This window comes from Haliotis rufescens, unplaced genomic scaffold, assembly GCF_023055435.1.
Source record: "Haliotis rufescens isolate VD_foot unplaced genomic scaffold, xgHalRufe1.0.p SCAF_11, whole genome shotgun sequence".
In the NCBI taxonomy this organism is placed as follows: domain Eukaryota; kingdom Metazoa; phylum Mollusca; class Gastropoda; order Lepetellida; family Haliotidae; genus Haliotis; species Haliotis rufescens.
The window spans coordinates 11,579,226-11,595,066 of NW_025963791.1; the positions used below are offsets into that span (position 1 = coordinate 11,579,226).

At 40.1% G+C, this 15,841-nt stretch overlaps 1 protein-coding gene across 1 annotated transcript; it reads left to right on the plus strand.

The window, feature by feature from the left end:
- Positions 1 to 201: 201 nt before the first annotated feature.
- LOC124141163 (signal recognition particle subunit SRP68-like) lies at positions 202 to 15,079 on the plus strand. The gene is made up of 12 exons (XM_046509079.2): positions 202 to 313; positions 2,311 to 2,377; positions 3,035 to 3,148; positions 4,211 to 4,406; positions 4,871 to 4,953; positions 5,512 to 5,698; positions 6,833 to 7,072; positions 7,600 to 7,821; positions 8,466 to 8,560; positions 9,034 to 9,169; positions 9,816 to 9,947; positions 10,210 to 15,079. The coding sequence occupies exons 1-12, from the start codon at positions 217 to 219 to the stop codon at positions 10,444 to 10,446; spliced, it is 1,806 nt and encodes a 601-aa protein (XP_046365035.1). The 5' UTR covers positions 202 to 216; the 3' UTR covers positions 10,447 to 15,079.
- Positions 15,080 to 15,841: the final 762 nt, after the last annotated feature.

Genomic DNA, 15,841 nt, shown 5'->3' on the forward strand with positions numbered 1-15,841 from the left:
TTTGTCTTATAGATATTCATCTTTTCACACATTAAAAATCAAATCTGTCTATATCGCAAACTGACTTATTTAAGTATTTTTTAATACGCGTAAAATCTGAGCGGCTGGTAAATATTGCATGATCCATCCACTGTAGCCTTGGGGCATTGAGAGTTATGTCCCAAGTATATACTTCCGGTAGGGGGCGCGGCATCATTTGTCGTGTCAGAAACCAAGATGGCGGGTGAAGGGGAAAGCGTGGGCCAAGAAAGTGAAATGTCTGGCGAACAGACGACTTCTACCCAAGCAATACCTCAGTCATTTACGGTAGAAGGTATGCAAATGAACAATAGATAATTACCTTGAATGTTTCTTCTTCCTGAGTGAACAAGCATATCATAAGTCTAAAGAGACAGAAACCAATATGTTCAAACATGTGACTAATTTTTGCAAACCTGAACAGATGGATTTGTTAAGTCGAAACTCATTTAGTGTTCTTACAACACATTTTGTGTTATATGTGTTGATGACTGCAAGCTGTGACAAGAGAAAAGAACTGACCACGGATAAAACCTTTGACGATGTTGACCATATTGTGTATATGTTGATATTGAAGCCAATAGACATAACATTCACTTATCAATTTTCCCATATGGTTCACATCAACAGTTCATCCATTTCTGTAGAAGGTGCTGACTTAATACTTAGGTGGTATGCAACGTCTAAATAATCGGAACATGCAGTCAATGCATTATTCAGTTTTTGTGTTTGAATGTCAATATCTGCAATATTTATTTAATTCTTGAAAAAAAACCATGAAAAACTTTGATCCATCATATCCTTGGTTTGTTTGTGTATGTTTGTTATTTAATGCCGCACTCAGCAATATTCTAGCTATTAGCAGTCTGTAAATAATTGAGTCTGGATCAGACAATCCAGTAATTGACATCATGAGCATCACTCTACGCAATTAGGATGCGATGACATGCATCAACCAAGTTAGCAAGTCTGACCACCTGATCCCGTTAGTTGGCTTTACGACTAGAATGGATTGCTAAAGTCCTGATTTGGATCTTCATGGGTCCATGTCATTGGTATTGTGTAGCTATCAGCTGTTTGAAAAAATACATCTTTAAGCTGAATATAAGCAACAGACATACACCTGTCAAATATTTGTTCATGTTATTTGGTGGAATGTGCTCTATGTGATTAACTATCAATTTGATAGTTTCTATGTCAATCAAAGCCTTGCTCTGTTTGGATTGATGACATGTTTATAATCATGACAATGGCATATGTTGGTAAACATGGTAAAGAGTGATGACATCACTAGCAGATAATCATATATTGATCACATTAGTAATGACACACTGATAGCAGTAATCATGATAATAATGGATTAACCCTCTCCAGTTTCTGAAAATTAGTATATATTTTATATATGATATATATCATCATCCTTGTAAGGTACATTTTGCCATGTTAAATGATGTATGTTAGACTGGTTAGTGTTATATGTTCAGAGGGGTAGGGGTCTTTGATTCTTTGTAATACTAAGAGACAGAATATATTTTCAGTCACTGGAACATGTTCGATAAGTATACATTTTGAAAGGACACATGGAATTTTTTTCAGACCCACAGCATTTTATGTGAATATTTACTGATAAAAAAAACCCTCATTACCTGTGATTATAATATGATTATGATGTTTCTTGTTTTCTGACAATCGGATACAGTGTTAACTCAACTTGGCTGTTACCATATTTTCTTGTGTATAGTGCACACTTTTTTTTCCAAAAAACACAGCTGTGTAGAAGGGGGTGCGCATTATACACGAAATAATGAGTTTGGTCAAGAAGTACATGACCATCTCTGTGGTGTAGTGGATAGAATATCTGTCTGGAGAGTGGAAGGTCGGGTTTGATCCCCTGGTTGTGTCAAAGAGGTGGTTACTTACTTACTTACTTTGGAGATTTAACGTGCGCTTTCCAACTGATGCGTATTTCGCACACGGAAGAGGTGGTACTTCTTGTTACCTTACATAGCACTCAGCATTTAGGGGATGAAACAAGGCCCAGCTCTCTAGGGGTCAGTATTGTGGGATACCAGAGGTAAACTCACTGGAAGGGTATCTCAGTTGGCTAGCCTTCTCCGTACTAGTAAAAGCAGCTACTCACACATGTATCATGTGTATGCACACCACTGTATGAGTTCAACAATCTAGGGGGAGACGTTTAACCTGATTTCACCTCACCTAGAGCTAGACATTGTAGATGTGTTATTTTCTTAAGAGTATTATTGTGTTTATTTGTGTACATTCTGTCTTCAGTTCTCCAGTTAATCAAAGAGGCACAGCAACAGCATGGTCTCAGACATGGAGACTATCAGCGTTACAGGTGAGACAACCTGGTTACAGATACTTAGTCAGTGTTCTGATTGTTGGTAATTCTCTTGATAATTCTGCACAATATTTGAACCTGACTTTCCCAATCATTAGGGCTGGCTATCGGTATGGATTATAGAGATCGATAATCGCTAACTAAATATCAATAAATATCGGAGAAGTAACTTTTAAGCAAATATGATAGAAACTCCCGAAAGAAGTCAATATATTTCACGTCACATGTGAGAAGTGACTCATTTATGCATGGGTTACTTTGTGGACATTTGAGACAACATAAACGGTTGCTTTCCGTCTTCGACTATTGGCATTATTGACATTAACAAATCTGTTTCGGTAAATCTTAACTTTATTTCATTACAATAGTTTATGTAAGTTATTGTCAGTGACAATAATTTAATATCAATAAATCGTTGATATTTTTTTCCATCAACAATATTTCTGATTATCAATCTTTTCAGCCATCCCTACCAATGTTTAATTGTTTTATTCTGATTTGAAGAAATTAGAAGTTCTCTCATTCAGCTTGTTTAGGTGCAATAATGCCACAACAATAATAAAGTGTAAACACATGGTGAATAGGATTGGGAATAAATGCAGGTTGGCATCAAGCAACACCAGGCTGTGACATGTTCGTGTATGTGTTTTGCAGGAGTTACTGCTCAAGGAGAATCAGGAGAATACGCAAGTCTCTACACTTTCCACAGGGTAGTAAACACAAAGTTCAACCAAAGAAAATCAGCATAGAAATGCTTACAGATCCAAGGTATTGAGCATGATGAGCCCCCAATGTAGCAATTGAATGGGGCTTTGTTTTTGCTGATCTAAACTGTTTCATGAGTGTCTTATGTCATGCCACATTATCTTGTCTGTCAGTTAACAGGTTATAAACATATACCATTTTAACACATCCTCTGAATGGGAGGGGGTGGGGCGGCACAGGTGGCCTAGTCGTCTAAGGAGCCGGGATTTGCTGTGCAGAGTTGCGTCCCTTGGACACGTCTGAAACCTATGATTGTGGGTTTGCCCCGATTATGTTTCTAGGTTTGCCAGCACCATATCCATGCTCTTGGGTTTCACCGAAGTGGTAAACTTCTGAGACCTGCATCACAGGCTTTCCTCCCACATTAAGCTGACACGCCGTGATGTAACTGTAATACTGTTAAAAGCTGTGTTTAACCCAACTCACTCACTGAATGGATGGATGATTTCATTGTGTAATGAGTAATGGTGTCTCAAAATGACCTGTGTGGTTGGTATTTCTGCATTTATTTTTGTAAAGTGTGGATGTGAAGGAAATGTATCTGCAATAAAATGTGTTTCTGTGTATTATATATAATATGTCATAAACTTATCTTATCATTAGCACGATAAATGTCTGACAGCTGCATTTGTGTATCGTTCTGAATCAAAACAAAGTTCATTCAATGAAATTACTTGACCCTGTAGAAGACCCCGAAATTAAGTATATATTCACCTCGCGTTTCAAAGGAATTGGCTTGAACTTTACCTGTGGTTTAAACTGTCAGACGAAAAACGTATGTCGTGTGTCATCTATATTATCTGTAAAGGCCCATCAGATTTTCTTTTCAAGTCCAGAATGAACTCTGAATACACAGCCTCATAACCAAACATTGTGAAACAGTATTGCAGTGTACCAACTGTTGGAGAATCATAACATCCGATTAGCATGACTTGCAGGGTTTGAATTAATGTATGTCTGATTGCCTGAGACTGCAAGACAGACCAGAGACATTTCCTTGTGGACTACCACTTTTACCATTAGGTAATTAACCTTTAACTGTCCTTGTGTAATTGTTTATTCCAGATACCTTCAGTTACCACTGTTCTCTGCTGAGAGGGCATGGGCATTTGCAATGCAGCTCCAGTCCGAGGCCAACACGGAGCCAAGGAAAAGGTTCCACTTGATGGCGCGTCTCCAGAAGTCTGTGCAGCATGCAGGTGAACTGAGTGCCCTTAGTGACAGCCCCAAGTGTGATGCACGGACGAAGCTGGAGTGTCAGGTCAGTGGACAAAGACACTGCAATTTAAAAGCCAGAGTTGCGTCCCTTTGGGATACCAGAAACCTGTGTATTCATCATCACATGCTCATTAAGTGCAGTAGTTATCCCTTTGTCTTTGTCAGTTTTATTACATTATTTTGCATTATTTCCCCTCTAGTGAAACACAGTTAGAATAGATCCCCAGCAACCTATGTTGGTCATGTGTGGTGTGTTAATGGATCGGGGTGTCAGGTTTGGTGATTTGATTCATTGTGTGTCGTTGTCCCTTTACAGAACAGAACAAAACATCAATCACTGCTTTGTCTGGTCCAAACGCAACTGTTTTCAGGTCGCCGTCTTAAAACATTATCATCATTACATAGCTTGAATATTGTTCAGTGTAGGGTTAACCAACAAACAAATATGGGTATCATGTATACTTGAAATGTTTGATCAACATTTTGAACTTTTCTGTTTATTTTCAGGCCTACAATGCATGGATCAAAGGTTCTCTCTACTTTGAATCGTCAAGTTGGGAGAATGCTATGGAACAGTACACTAGTGCTAAGTAAGGGAATTGTTGCAGACTTTTAAATTATTTGTATCAAGGTTATTACCAGGTCACTGTTTGCATGGGGGGCGGTCGGGTAGCCTAGTGGTTAAAGCGTTCGCTCGTCACACCAAAGACCTGGGTTCGATTCCCGACATGGTTACAATGTGTGAAGCCCATTCCTGGTGTTCCCTGTCGTGATTAGCTGGAATATTGCTAAAAGCGGCGTAAATCCATACTCAATCACTCACGCATGGGGGTGGTTGGGTAGCCTAGTGGTTAAAGCATTCACTCGTCACACCGAAGACCTGGGTTCGATTCCCGACATGATAACAATGTGTGAAGCCCATTTCTGGTGTCCCCGGGGCGGTCGGGTAGCCTAGTGGTTAAAGCGTTCGCTCGTCACGCCGAAGACCCGGGTTCGATTCCCGACATGGGTACAATGTGTGAAGCCCATTTCTGGTGTCCCCTGTTGGGATATTGCTGGAATATTGCCAAAAGCGGCGTAAAATCATACTCACTCACTGATTACCTCTGATCATGACTTGTTGTATAAGACATGGCTGCTGCTTTCAGGACGATCTATGAGAAGCTGTCCGGAGCACTGACAGAGGACCTGCAGGTGCTGTACCAGTCTCGCGTGGAGGAGATCTCCCCCAATATACGCTACTGTGCCTACAACATCGGAGACGAGTCCGCCATTCGAGACCTCCAGAACATGAGGCTCAAGTCTGGAGAGGACCAACTTACATCAAAACTGGACGTAAGTGGAACAAATAATTTGATCTGTACAATTCACTTCACAATTATATTTAAATGTAGACATGTTGCTATCTAAGTGCATTTATCTTGAATGAAATGTTAGAACTCATTTTGCCTCACTTATTTCCATGTGGGTTTTGTGTGAGCTGAATCATGCCACATGCTACTGACTGAAATAAAGTAACAATTAGAGCTGAGTATCGCCTGGTATCTTGCGATACGATACATATCACGATACAGACTGACAATAGCAAGGGTATCATGATACACAAACAAAAAGTAAGAAATGATGAAACACTGAAATTTAACTCTAAAACCTCCGGATTCATGCATTTACTTATTGTATCAAAAACAAAACTGCTTTAAGCAAAAAAAACAAGAGCAAAACAGTTTTAAATGAAGGGATTGCTATATTAAATGTAATAGTAGCAGGCATCCTCCATCACCACATCCTCTTGTTCCGCCAGGCTTACACGTTGCTCTGTGCTGCTCCTGCCGTTACAGGCAGTCACTCCATCAGTTTTTGTTCTATTATTGCGTTTCACAATGTCACTAACTGACCATTCAAGTATCATCTTTACCTTAGTATCGACGATAATGTAGGTATTGGTGAATCGTTACAGCTTTAGTTACAATGGAGATCGGCGGGTCCGGGGTTTGATCCCCGGCCGCGTCATACCAAAAGACGTTAAAAGATGGTACTTGTTATTACCCTGTCTGGCGTTCGACATTAAAGGGCTAAAACAAGGACTGGTCGGCTCGGAATTGGTATACTGTGTCTGAGTGAGGTATTCATGTTAAACTGCGGCATGGTATCTCAGTAGGCTAGCACTATTAATCGTCATCACTCCAGACTAGTACAAGCAGATACAAAACATAAGTGCAATAATCTTGGACGTGGTGTTAAACCCATTTTCCCCTCATCTCACCTCACCGCACCTAGTTACAATGTGTGGTTTGCTTTGTTCAGACTTGATCATTGCAGCAACAGTGATATTAGTTTTGCTGACTGTGGCATGAGACAAATATCAAATTATTTCTCTGAGAGATGAATAGAACATGGAAGACACTAAGATTGAGTACTATTTTGTATATGAAGCGCATGTTCCCATGAGAGAAACTCTTCTTTGTGTAGGACCTTCTGTCTCAGACCCGAGAGAAGCAGGCGGCTACCTTGTCTGAGATAACATGGCAGGGACGGACGGTGCCTGTGAAAACGGAGTCTGTTAGGGTCTTCCTCCTCAACCTGCAGGAGAGCTCCAAGGAACTGGAGTCGGCAGACAATAATGAGACTAAAGTGTCCATTTATGAATCCTTGCTGAAGGAGTGTATTGATGCCCAGCAGGCCCTGCGAGATGCTCTACATGACGATCAGGTACAGTTGGGGTACATTATACTATGTATATGGGGATCCCAACCCAGAGATAAAACTAGCCTCATCACTGGGTTCATGGAAAGTCATTGCACCTTCCTGCGAACTATTATTTTTTTGGGTGCCGATCATTTACAAATACAAGTTGTCCTGCATTTTCAGTCGTGTAATGCATGACAGTGGTCATTGAATTCAGTGTGAAATGATATGGGAAATATATCCAATATATATAAATGTAAACATTGTCATTGTCCATTCTCAGTTTGTGATAAATTTAGCGAGTTTCTATCATTCTACCCCACTCTCAAATTTTCATTCTCACAATGAAGATGGTATATGGCCGGTATTGCTATGATAAGACAGGTTAGGAAGTAAGTGACAGTAGGTTACTAAGTTGTGTTCCTCATAAAAAAGAAGCTGACATCCATATATTCTCTTCCCTAGTGTTTATGTTAAAAAAATCCTGAAATGCCTATATATTTTTTCACCATCTAAAGACAGAGATTAACAGTAGAGTAATGTTTGTGTAGGTGTTTAAAGCTGTGACCCGCGGCCAGCCTGTGGAAGGAAGGATCTCCAATCAGCACTACCTGCACTCCTACCTGACGTACCTGCGGCTCACCAAGACTGTGGAGAGGAACCTGTTGCTGATAGACAACCTCAAGAACTACTTGCCAGGGAAGCTGGTGGAGGAGGGCAGGAAGATCACCAAGCCCCAGGACCTCGTTAGGCTGTACGACATCATTATTCAGGTGAGGTGGCGTAAGCACTGAGTACACTTATTCCGAGTGGGGGTGTGTGTGACCAGTCGTCAAAGGTGCCATGATTTGCTATGCAGAGTTGCATCCCATGGGCATGCAAGAAACCTATGATTGTGGGTTCGAATCCCGGTTCTCCCCAATTATGTTTCTAGGTTTGTCAGCACCATACCCGTGCTCGTGGGTTTCACCGAAGTGGTAAACGTCTGGGGCCTGCTTCACTTTGGGCTCTCCTCCCACATTAAGCTGACATGCTGTGATATAACTGAAATACCAACTCATTGACTCACTTTATTCAGGGTGGTGGTGTATTCTTGATATGTTGTCCTGATCTTCTGTGGGTGGTTGGGTGGCCCAGTCGTCCAGAGGCACCATATTTCTCTATGCAGAGTTGCTTCCCTTGGACTTGCCAGACGCCTTTGATCATGATGATACGGTTTGCCCCAATTATAACTAGGTTTGTCAGCACCATAGCCCCAGCAAAATGGGTAATGTTGAAGACCTGCATCACTTCAGACTTTCCTCCCACATTAAGCTGACACACCGTGATATAACTGGAATACTGTTAAAAGCGGCGTTAAACCCAACTTACTCCCTCTGATCATCATCTCTTAATAGGATGTTTGTTTACCTTTCAGAATTTAAATGATATACCCAATCTTCATGGGTTAGAAGAAAGTCCCTCATTGTTAGAGGAAATCACAACCAGAGTCACAAGTTTTAAAGCATCTAGGTAAGTGAAAGGATATGATGTTAACAAAACGCTTACTAGTTCATATTTCTGAGTTACTGAGAGCTGTGCGCACACTGTGGTGTGGTGCTGAATCCATATCATTCTGAGACTAGTGGTATGGATAAAACGTGTGTCATTTGAAACAAACTAGTCACTTTGGATATTGATGGCCCATTGATTTTAAGGTTTAAAAATCCCATGCAGAGTTGTCTCCCTTTTCTGTGAGGATCCTCTGCTTGTGAGTTTAATTCAATCCTCGTTCCAGTTACAATGCTTTTGTTTGTTGCCTGAAAGTGCTTAACCTCATTGAGCTGATGTGTGCTGTGATATAACTGAATAAAAGAAGTTGTAATCCATAAAAAAGTGTCATGTATTCAATTGAGATATTGTTCATGATGATGTATTGGCCATACTCACTCCCCATGCTAAGAATGATATATTAAAGGCAGCATTATCACACTTTGTCCTTGCAGATCCTTTTACATTGCTCAGTCGTACTCTGCTGCGAAGAAATGGACTGAAGCCATAGCCTTGTATCAACGGACAATCACTAATGCAGACAAAGCATTGTCAGGGTACAAGAAGCTGAAACCCCAGGGGATGTTTAAGGTTGGTGATATTTAATCTTCATTTCCCCCTCGTGGGGATGTCAGGTTAGTTTTGATACTCAGCAAACCTATGCTGGTCATAAGAGGCAACCAAATGGATTGATTGGTCAGATTCGGTGTCTTGCGTGTCATTGTACCCTGACAGCATTGGTTATTGCTCACAATATCAATCACTTGATTGTCTGGTCAAAACTTGGTTATTTACAGAGTATATCTGAATGCGACGTTAAACAACAAAGGTCTTAATCAAAAATTGTCTTCCAAAGGGACAGTGTTATTTTCCATCTAAAGGATGCAATTTGTTGTCTTTTAACATGTTTAATACTGGTTTGTATATTCAAAGAAATAAATATGCAGCATGAAACATAAGTTTTTTTTAAGAATATATTCATTGATCGAAATATCTGTGGAATGTGAGCAGCAGCTAGAATAGGTTCCCAGCAACCAATGCTGGTCGTAAGAGGCAGCTTAGTGGATTGGTGTTCAGGCTCGGTGTTTTGGTTGATGGTGTCGCCAGAGGGTGTGGGTTGTTGCTCACACTATCAATCAGTGGATTGTCTGGTGTAGCTTTAAATATAGTGGGACCTTTGCTGAGAGCACCCTAATATAATCATCAAACTAAACGTTGACTTTACTTTGTATGTCAGGGTGAAGTAGCCAATCTGAATGAGCTGGTGAAAGACGTCAATGGACTGATGTATTCGTGCCACGCCTCCAGTATCTTGAAGACGGATGATGCTGCTGACAGCCTTGGGGTGCTGCCATCTAGTGACAAGAGGGTAAGATTCACCAAGCAAAGAAGAAAGATAGAGATATTATGGTATTGAGGGGAGGTAACTTTTGTCACCCTCAATTTGTGTTGGTTAATCAATAGGCCTCTTGCTGACATTTGAAAGGGCAGATAACTTTGATGGCCCTCTGTTTTGACTAGGCATTTATTGTATTCTTAAAATGAAGGTTTCTATGTTAACAATTAACATTCCCTCAAAAAGGTGTAGCTGAAGTTGTTTTCAATAATTATTTTGTATGGTGTTTTTTCAGCCTCTCAAAGATCGTTTGGACACATTTGCAGAAGATAAGTCTTTGACCAGCAAGAAGCCGAATATAACAGCGTTCCCACCAGATTTCAAGCCTATTCCTTGTCGACCTTTATTCTTTGACCTTGCGTTGAATCATGTTGAGTTCCCCTCCCTGGAAGAGAAGATGGAGCAGAAGAAGGCTGCAGGAGGAATCACGGGCTTCGTCAAGGGCTGGCTTTGGGGCGGGGGCAAGAAGTAGATGCATGGATGAGCAGATGGATGAATGGGGGTGCTTGTACTGTCTGTGTATCTGATGAGATAAACAGTCCTGGTGTTTTTAGAGTCTGTGACAGTTGTCAAAGTGATGCTATGCGTTGAAATGGACTACATGAAGTCCTTAGTGTAAGAAAAAGACTTTTTTTTTAAAAGACTCCATTTCTTTGAAAAAGCCTTATTGTCAGACAGGTTCTATCTTAACCATTTGCTGGGTAATGTGTAATGCTGTGGTTGAAGACGCCGTAGTTCATTGTGCAGTTGCCAGGATCTGCTTATATTATTTTAAATTAGAGGATTTCCCTGTTTATGATCATTAGTTTGTCAGCGTCTCCATGCTAACTCGCTTCACCAAAGTGTTGGACCTGCATCACTTTTGACTTCTGTCACTTTGCCATTGAGAGGAATGGTGACAGATTGAACTGTACTGTTACCTAATATGTTTGATTTGGAATGGTTAATCTGGTTGTATATATAAAGTAACCATGGTTATAAGCTATGCAGAAAAGTTGAACTACCAAGATCTATTCAAAAGTGAATGGAATGATCTGATGTTGTGAAATATGTCCAGGGTCTCCTCCAGTTCATCAGTAACTGGAAGACAATGGAATCATGTCAGTCAGTCAATTCCTATTACCACTCTCTCCTTTTCCTTGTAAAACTTATCCTGTCTGTTGTTGATGTTGTCATGGTGATGCTGTCATGGTGATGCTTCCTTACATCCCATAGTCTCCAACTGTTCCCTGCCTTTTACCAGTATTTTGTCTCGGAGAATCATGAAGGTGCAAGCGTGTCACATAGTCATCCATTGGAAAGCTTATCCTAAATCATGGCATATATATTTGTGTAAGATCTCTCAACTCAGTGTGAAGTGCACAAGTGTCTGTATCTGTTTTGTATTTTCATGGCATTAGATTCATGCTCAATGAGAAAGGATAGTGAACAAAGAAAAGATGTATATTTTTGCAGGAGAGACAGCTGGGACAGTTCTGTGGCCAAGTACATCAATGTATGTTAGTCTGTTAGATTTGGAGAACAGAGCTCTGACATTGTGGAGTGTGGATGTTTGAAACTTCATTTAAAGTACTGAGAGTCACAGCAGTACGGAAACTCATTCTTCCATTGATGGTATTCACCTCAAAGTTACCTCCCTTCAACATTTTCCGGTGGCCCGAAGCAATGCTACCTAAACATCACTGGTCCATAAGAAAGTTTCCTAGTCTGCTACCAGATTAATTTTAACACATTTATATAGCCAGTATTCCTCACTTTTGTCCTTTCATTATTTTAAGAAACATGTTTCATATTTTCGGACTACCTCGATTTTAGGTCTACTTATCCTTATTAATGTTTACTTGAGAAGTGTTTTTGTTGATCCTTATCAATAATTGACCTGTGATGAGTTGTATATGGTGTATCATTTTATGAGTCATGTATCCATATTCGTGATTCTTTGGAATGACCAGTGAACCCCTTTCAAAGACCCAAAATACAAACTCTGTGACTGTAGTGGCATTGCAGCGGTTTAACAGTGTTAAGAGCAGCATGTCACTTTGAACTGATTCCAAATGTTTTCTGACAGAAATATGTTTGTGTATATGCTCAGTTCAACTTGATTTTGAACTTGTCTGAACAGTCCTTGTAAGCATTTTACACCACATACAAGAACTTGAGCATGAATCTTTTTCAGATTCAATGTCCATCTGTTTGAGATCTTGCTAATGTACTGTTTGTGTGAATTATGCAATTGTATGAATGCCAGTGTGAATATGTTAATATGTGTACATACTCCGTAGTGTGTGGCGTCCAAGAGGTACTAGCTCCACACCAGCATCTGGGTGGGAGATGGACAGTGTAAGTCAATAAGGTGGGCAGCTGGGCTGTGATGTGATGAGGCAACGAGTCATGATGTTCCAACAAGTGATCATGGCATTACAACATTCATCAGCCTGTTAAACTATTGGTTTACGACAATTGTTGCATCAAGTTCACTTGTCCTCTGTTTAAACTGGCAGTCCTAGCACTAAGACTGTATCTGTGACATGGACTCATGGTAGTCTTGGTAGTCATGGTGCCATGGTGAACAAGGCTCTGTTTGCAGGATGACCCTATGTATGTCATGAATTATATGTTGTTCTCATCTGTGTCACGCCGGGCAGTTAAGGTGTGTGTTCTTTTCTGACCCTTGCCACACAGTTTCCGAGCTTCAGACATGATCCCCTGTGAGATGGTCCGCATAGGCCCCAAGTGAGGCTGATCTATCTCTATGCATCTTGAACTTCCTCTAACAGTGCAAGATGTTTAATTTTGTTAGAAATGATGTTAATTCAATGGCCTTGTTTTAACCAATGTATAGCCTGGACTGGAACAAATGTGATAGTGGGTTCTTTTGATGGTCTTACATGACCGTTTGTTTGGGGTCATGGGTACACAAGTTGTCTAAGGTGCTGAGTTATGCCCCTTGTTCCCAGAACCACCCCCAAGCTCCTGGGTTTTACCCAAATGGTATCGGTCTACTATTAAACTGAAATATTGTACAAAGAGGCAATAACCCATGCTCGTTTTAGCTAAGGAGGCACCTTCCAGATCATCATAAGTCCACATAACAATACATGGCCTATACATGGCCTATACATTCTTATGTCTAGTTTTCCTATGTATCAAATCAGCAACATTTTCTTGAATTTTTGTCAAAAATACGGATGAGATAAAAAGTTTTGAATATTTATGTGCATAATGTGAACAACATAACTTGGTGTTTGAATACGTCATTCTTCTGTGCCATGGCTGAAAGACTTGTACTAGGTTGTACATAGCAGTAGCACTTGAAACACTTGAAACAGGGTGGTTAAGAGGTTCTGCCACTGTCTTCAGACCAACACTCTGGTTTATTGTTGACATTGGTGCAATATGTGTAGCCTTTATGTCCCCAAATGTCTTGATAATCCTATTCCTGAAAGCTGTGTCGGTACTTCCTTTGAATGACTTCAGCTTGTGTAAATCAGAGTACTTTTCCCTGACTTTACATCAGCATGTTTAGGTTTCCTCCTGAATGGAGGTGGCGCAGCCTTAACTTTCTCATGTACAGTAAACTACGTTTATAATGAACACGCTTTTAACGAACTGACAGATATAACACACAAACTTTTGGTCCCTGCCATTTGCGATATATTTTTTTTTCATATAAGGTTGATGGATATAACGAACACACTTATAACGATCCCGGTTCGCCCTGATTATGTTTCTAGGTTTGTCAGCACCATACCCGTGGTCGTGGGTTTCACCGAAGTGGTAAACGTCTGAGACCTGCATCACTTCGGGCTTTCCTCCCACATTAAGCTGACACGCGACATTATAACTGGAATACTGTTAAAAGCGGCGACAAACCCAACTCACTCACTCACTTATAACGAAAAAATGGATATAGCGAACTTACCTTGTGGTCCCGTGTGTACACTGTTATCGTTAATGTTTAAGTGTATAACGAACTGTTAATCCCTGAGCTGAGTTCCTCATGTGTCACCAATATGCCTATCAAAACATCTGCGGCCAAGCGCTGCTGTTCAAAGCGTCAATAAACAGATCAAGGCAATTGAGTTACTCTTAAGTACTGACACCTTGTGCTCAAATGACACCCTCAGTTACAATAGTAACAGTGATTGAAGTGGATATATTCTGTAATGTACAGTGCACACTTTCGACATTTATCGATTAACATGTCACATGACTTAATAAAAGATGTTTAACGAATGGTGGATATAATGAACTAAGATTATTGATCCTTTGAGTTTGTTATAACCATAGTTTTCTGTACCTAATATTCAGGTTCAAGCATTTACATATACAAGACGACCAATTGTTTTGGTTAGGAAGTTCAAAAATTGCTGATTGACTTGAGAAGATTACCTGTGCAAAGATTGTCTATGAAGGTGGCTGATGTGAACTATTTATCTCCAAATACTGCATATTTATGTTCATTATATAAATCATTAGTAATGGTGATTTGTTATGGAAATGATCATGTGATTATTGATCAGCACATGCTGGTAGGTGAGTGGGGAGAGTGTTAGCACACCATGCTCCAGTCTGGGGTTCAACATGACACATCGTGGTGTGAAGCTCCCCTCGGGCTCCCCTCATCTACTTGGATCTCTGTAGGCACCTTGTGCTGCTTCCTACGAGTTGAATGAAATTGTTGGCAGCGTATGCCTGCTCCCTGTAGCTAGGAAAGCATTACCAAACAAGCAAACAAGTACGTTTTGTTGATTTATGAGAACTTGTATGAGAAATTGTTTTGTTTGAGAAACTGTTTGTACCCCTCATTTTGTTCACATATTGTCATGTCATTTGCTGAGATTTCGTTGCAGGGGTCTTTTCTCAGTAAGCAGGTTACTGATTGGTTAAAGAATATATTATTTGTCAACTCAATTAAAGAAAGAAGGTTAGATTTAAGTGTCAGCTGTAATGAATTAATATTTATTTTGAAAACTTTGATGGTTTACAAATAATGCATGTTGTTAAACTTGACAAGTTCTGTTATATATTCTGTTTACTTTATTTTATTCTGGGAAGGTGATGCATTTGTTGACAATGAATGTACATTAAAACTTCAAACAGTTGCCAGTGTGATATTGTATGAATTCAGTTTTTGGACACCTGCTATACAGTGAACCCTTGCATTCAGAACCATTATCTTTTTGGAAGGTTTTTCTTGAGTGACAAAACAAGGTACCATGATTTCACAATTTATTGACCGCCTCAGTGGTCCAGTGGAAATTGTCTGCCCAGTGAGCGGAAGGTCATTGGTTTGGTCCCAAGCCCAGTCATACTAAAAAACGTTAAAAAATGGTACTTATTGTTACCCTGCCTGGTGCTCAGCATTAAGTGGATAAAACAATGATAGCTAGGGTCTGAGTGGGATATCCATGTCGAAATTGCAGTATGGTATTTCAGTTGGCTAGCACTGTAAAATCGGCATTAGTCTGGACTAGCACACATACATCAGACAAGCAGGCATGCCATCATAATCTTGAACACCTTCTGGTTTCACCTCACTTCAAAATGTGTTATTCAGGGCGATTTCCCTAGGAACCGTACTAATTGTATCACTATGAGTAAATGCTGAATGAGCCAAGTTAGTGTTTGTGAAGAACAAAGATGATGTACACCATCAATAGTATCATGATCACGAAACAGTTCCAGGTCATTGCCCCACCCTAGTCATCCAAGACACTGAAATTCACTGTGTAAAGTTGCGATATATTGGGGTGCTAGACTTATTTGCTTTTTAATACGAAATTGTTCCTGAATATGATTCTTGGATTGTGAAAAAAAACCTGGTGTTGTGAGAGACATTGTGCCCATAAGTTTCATCTTAAGAC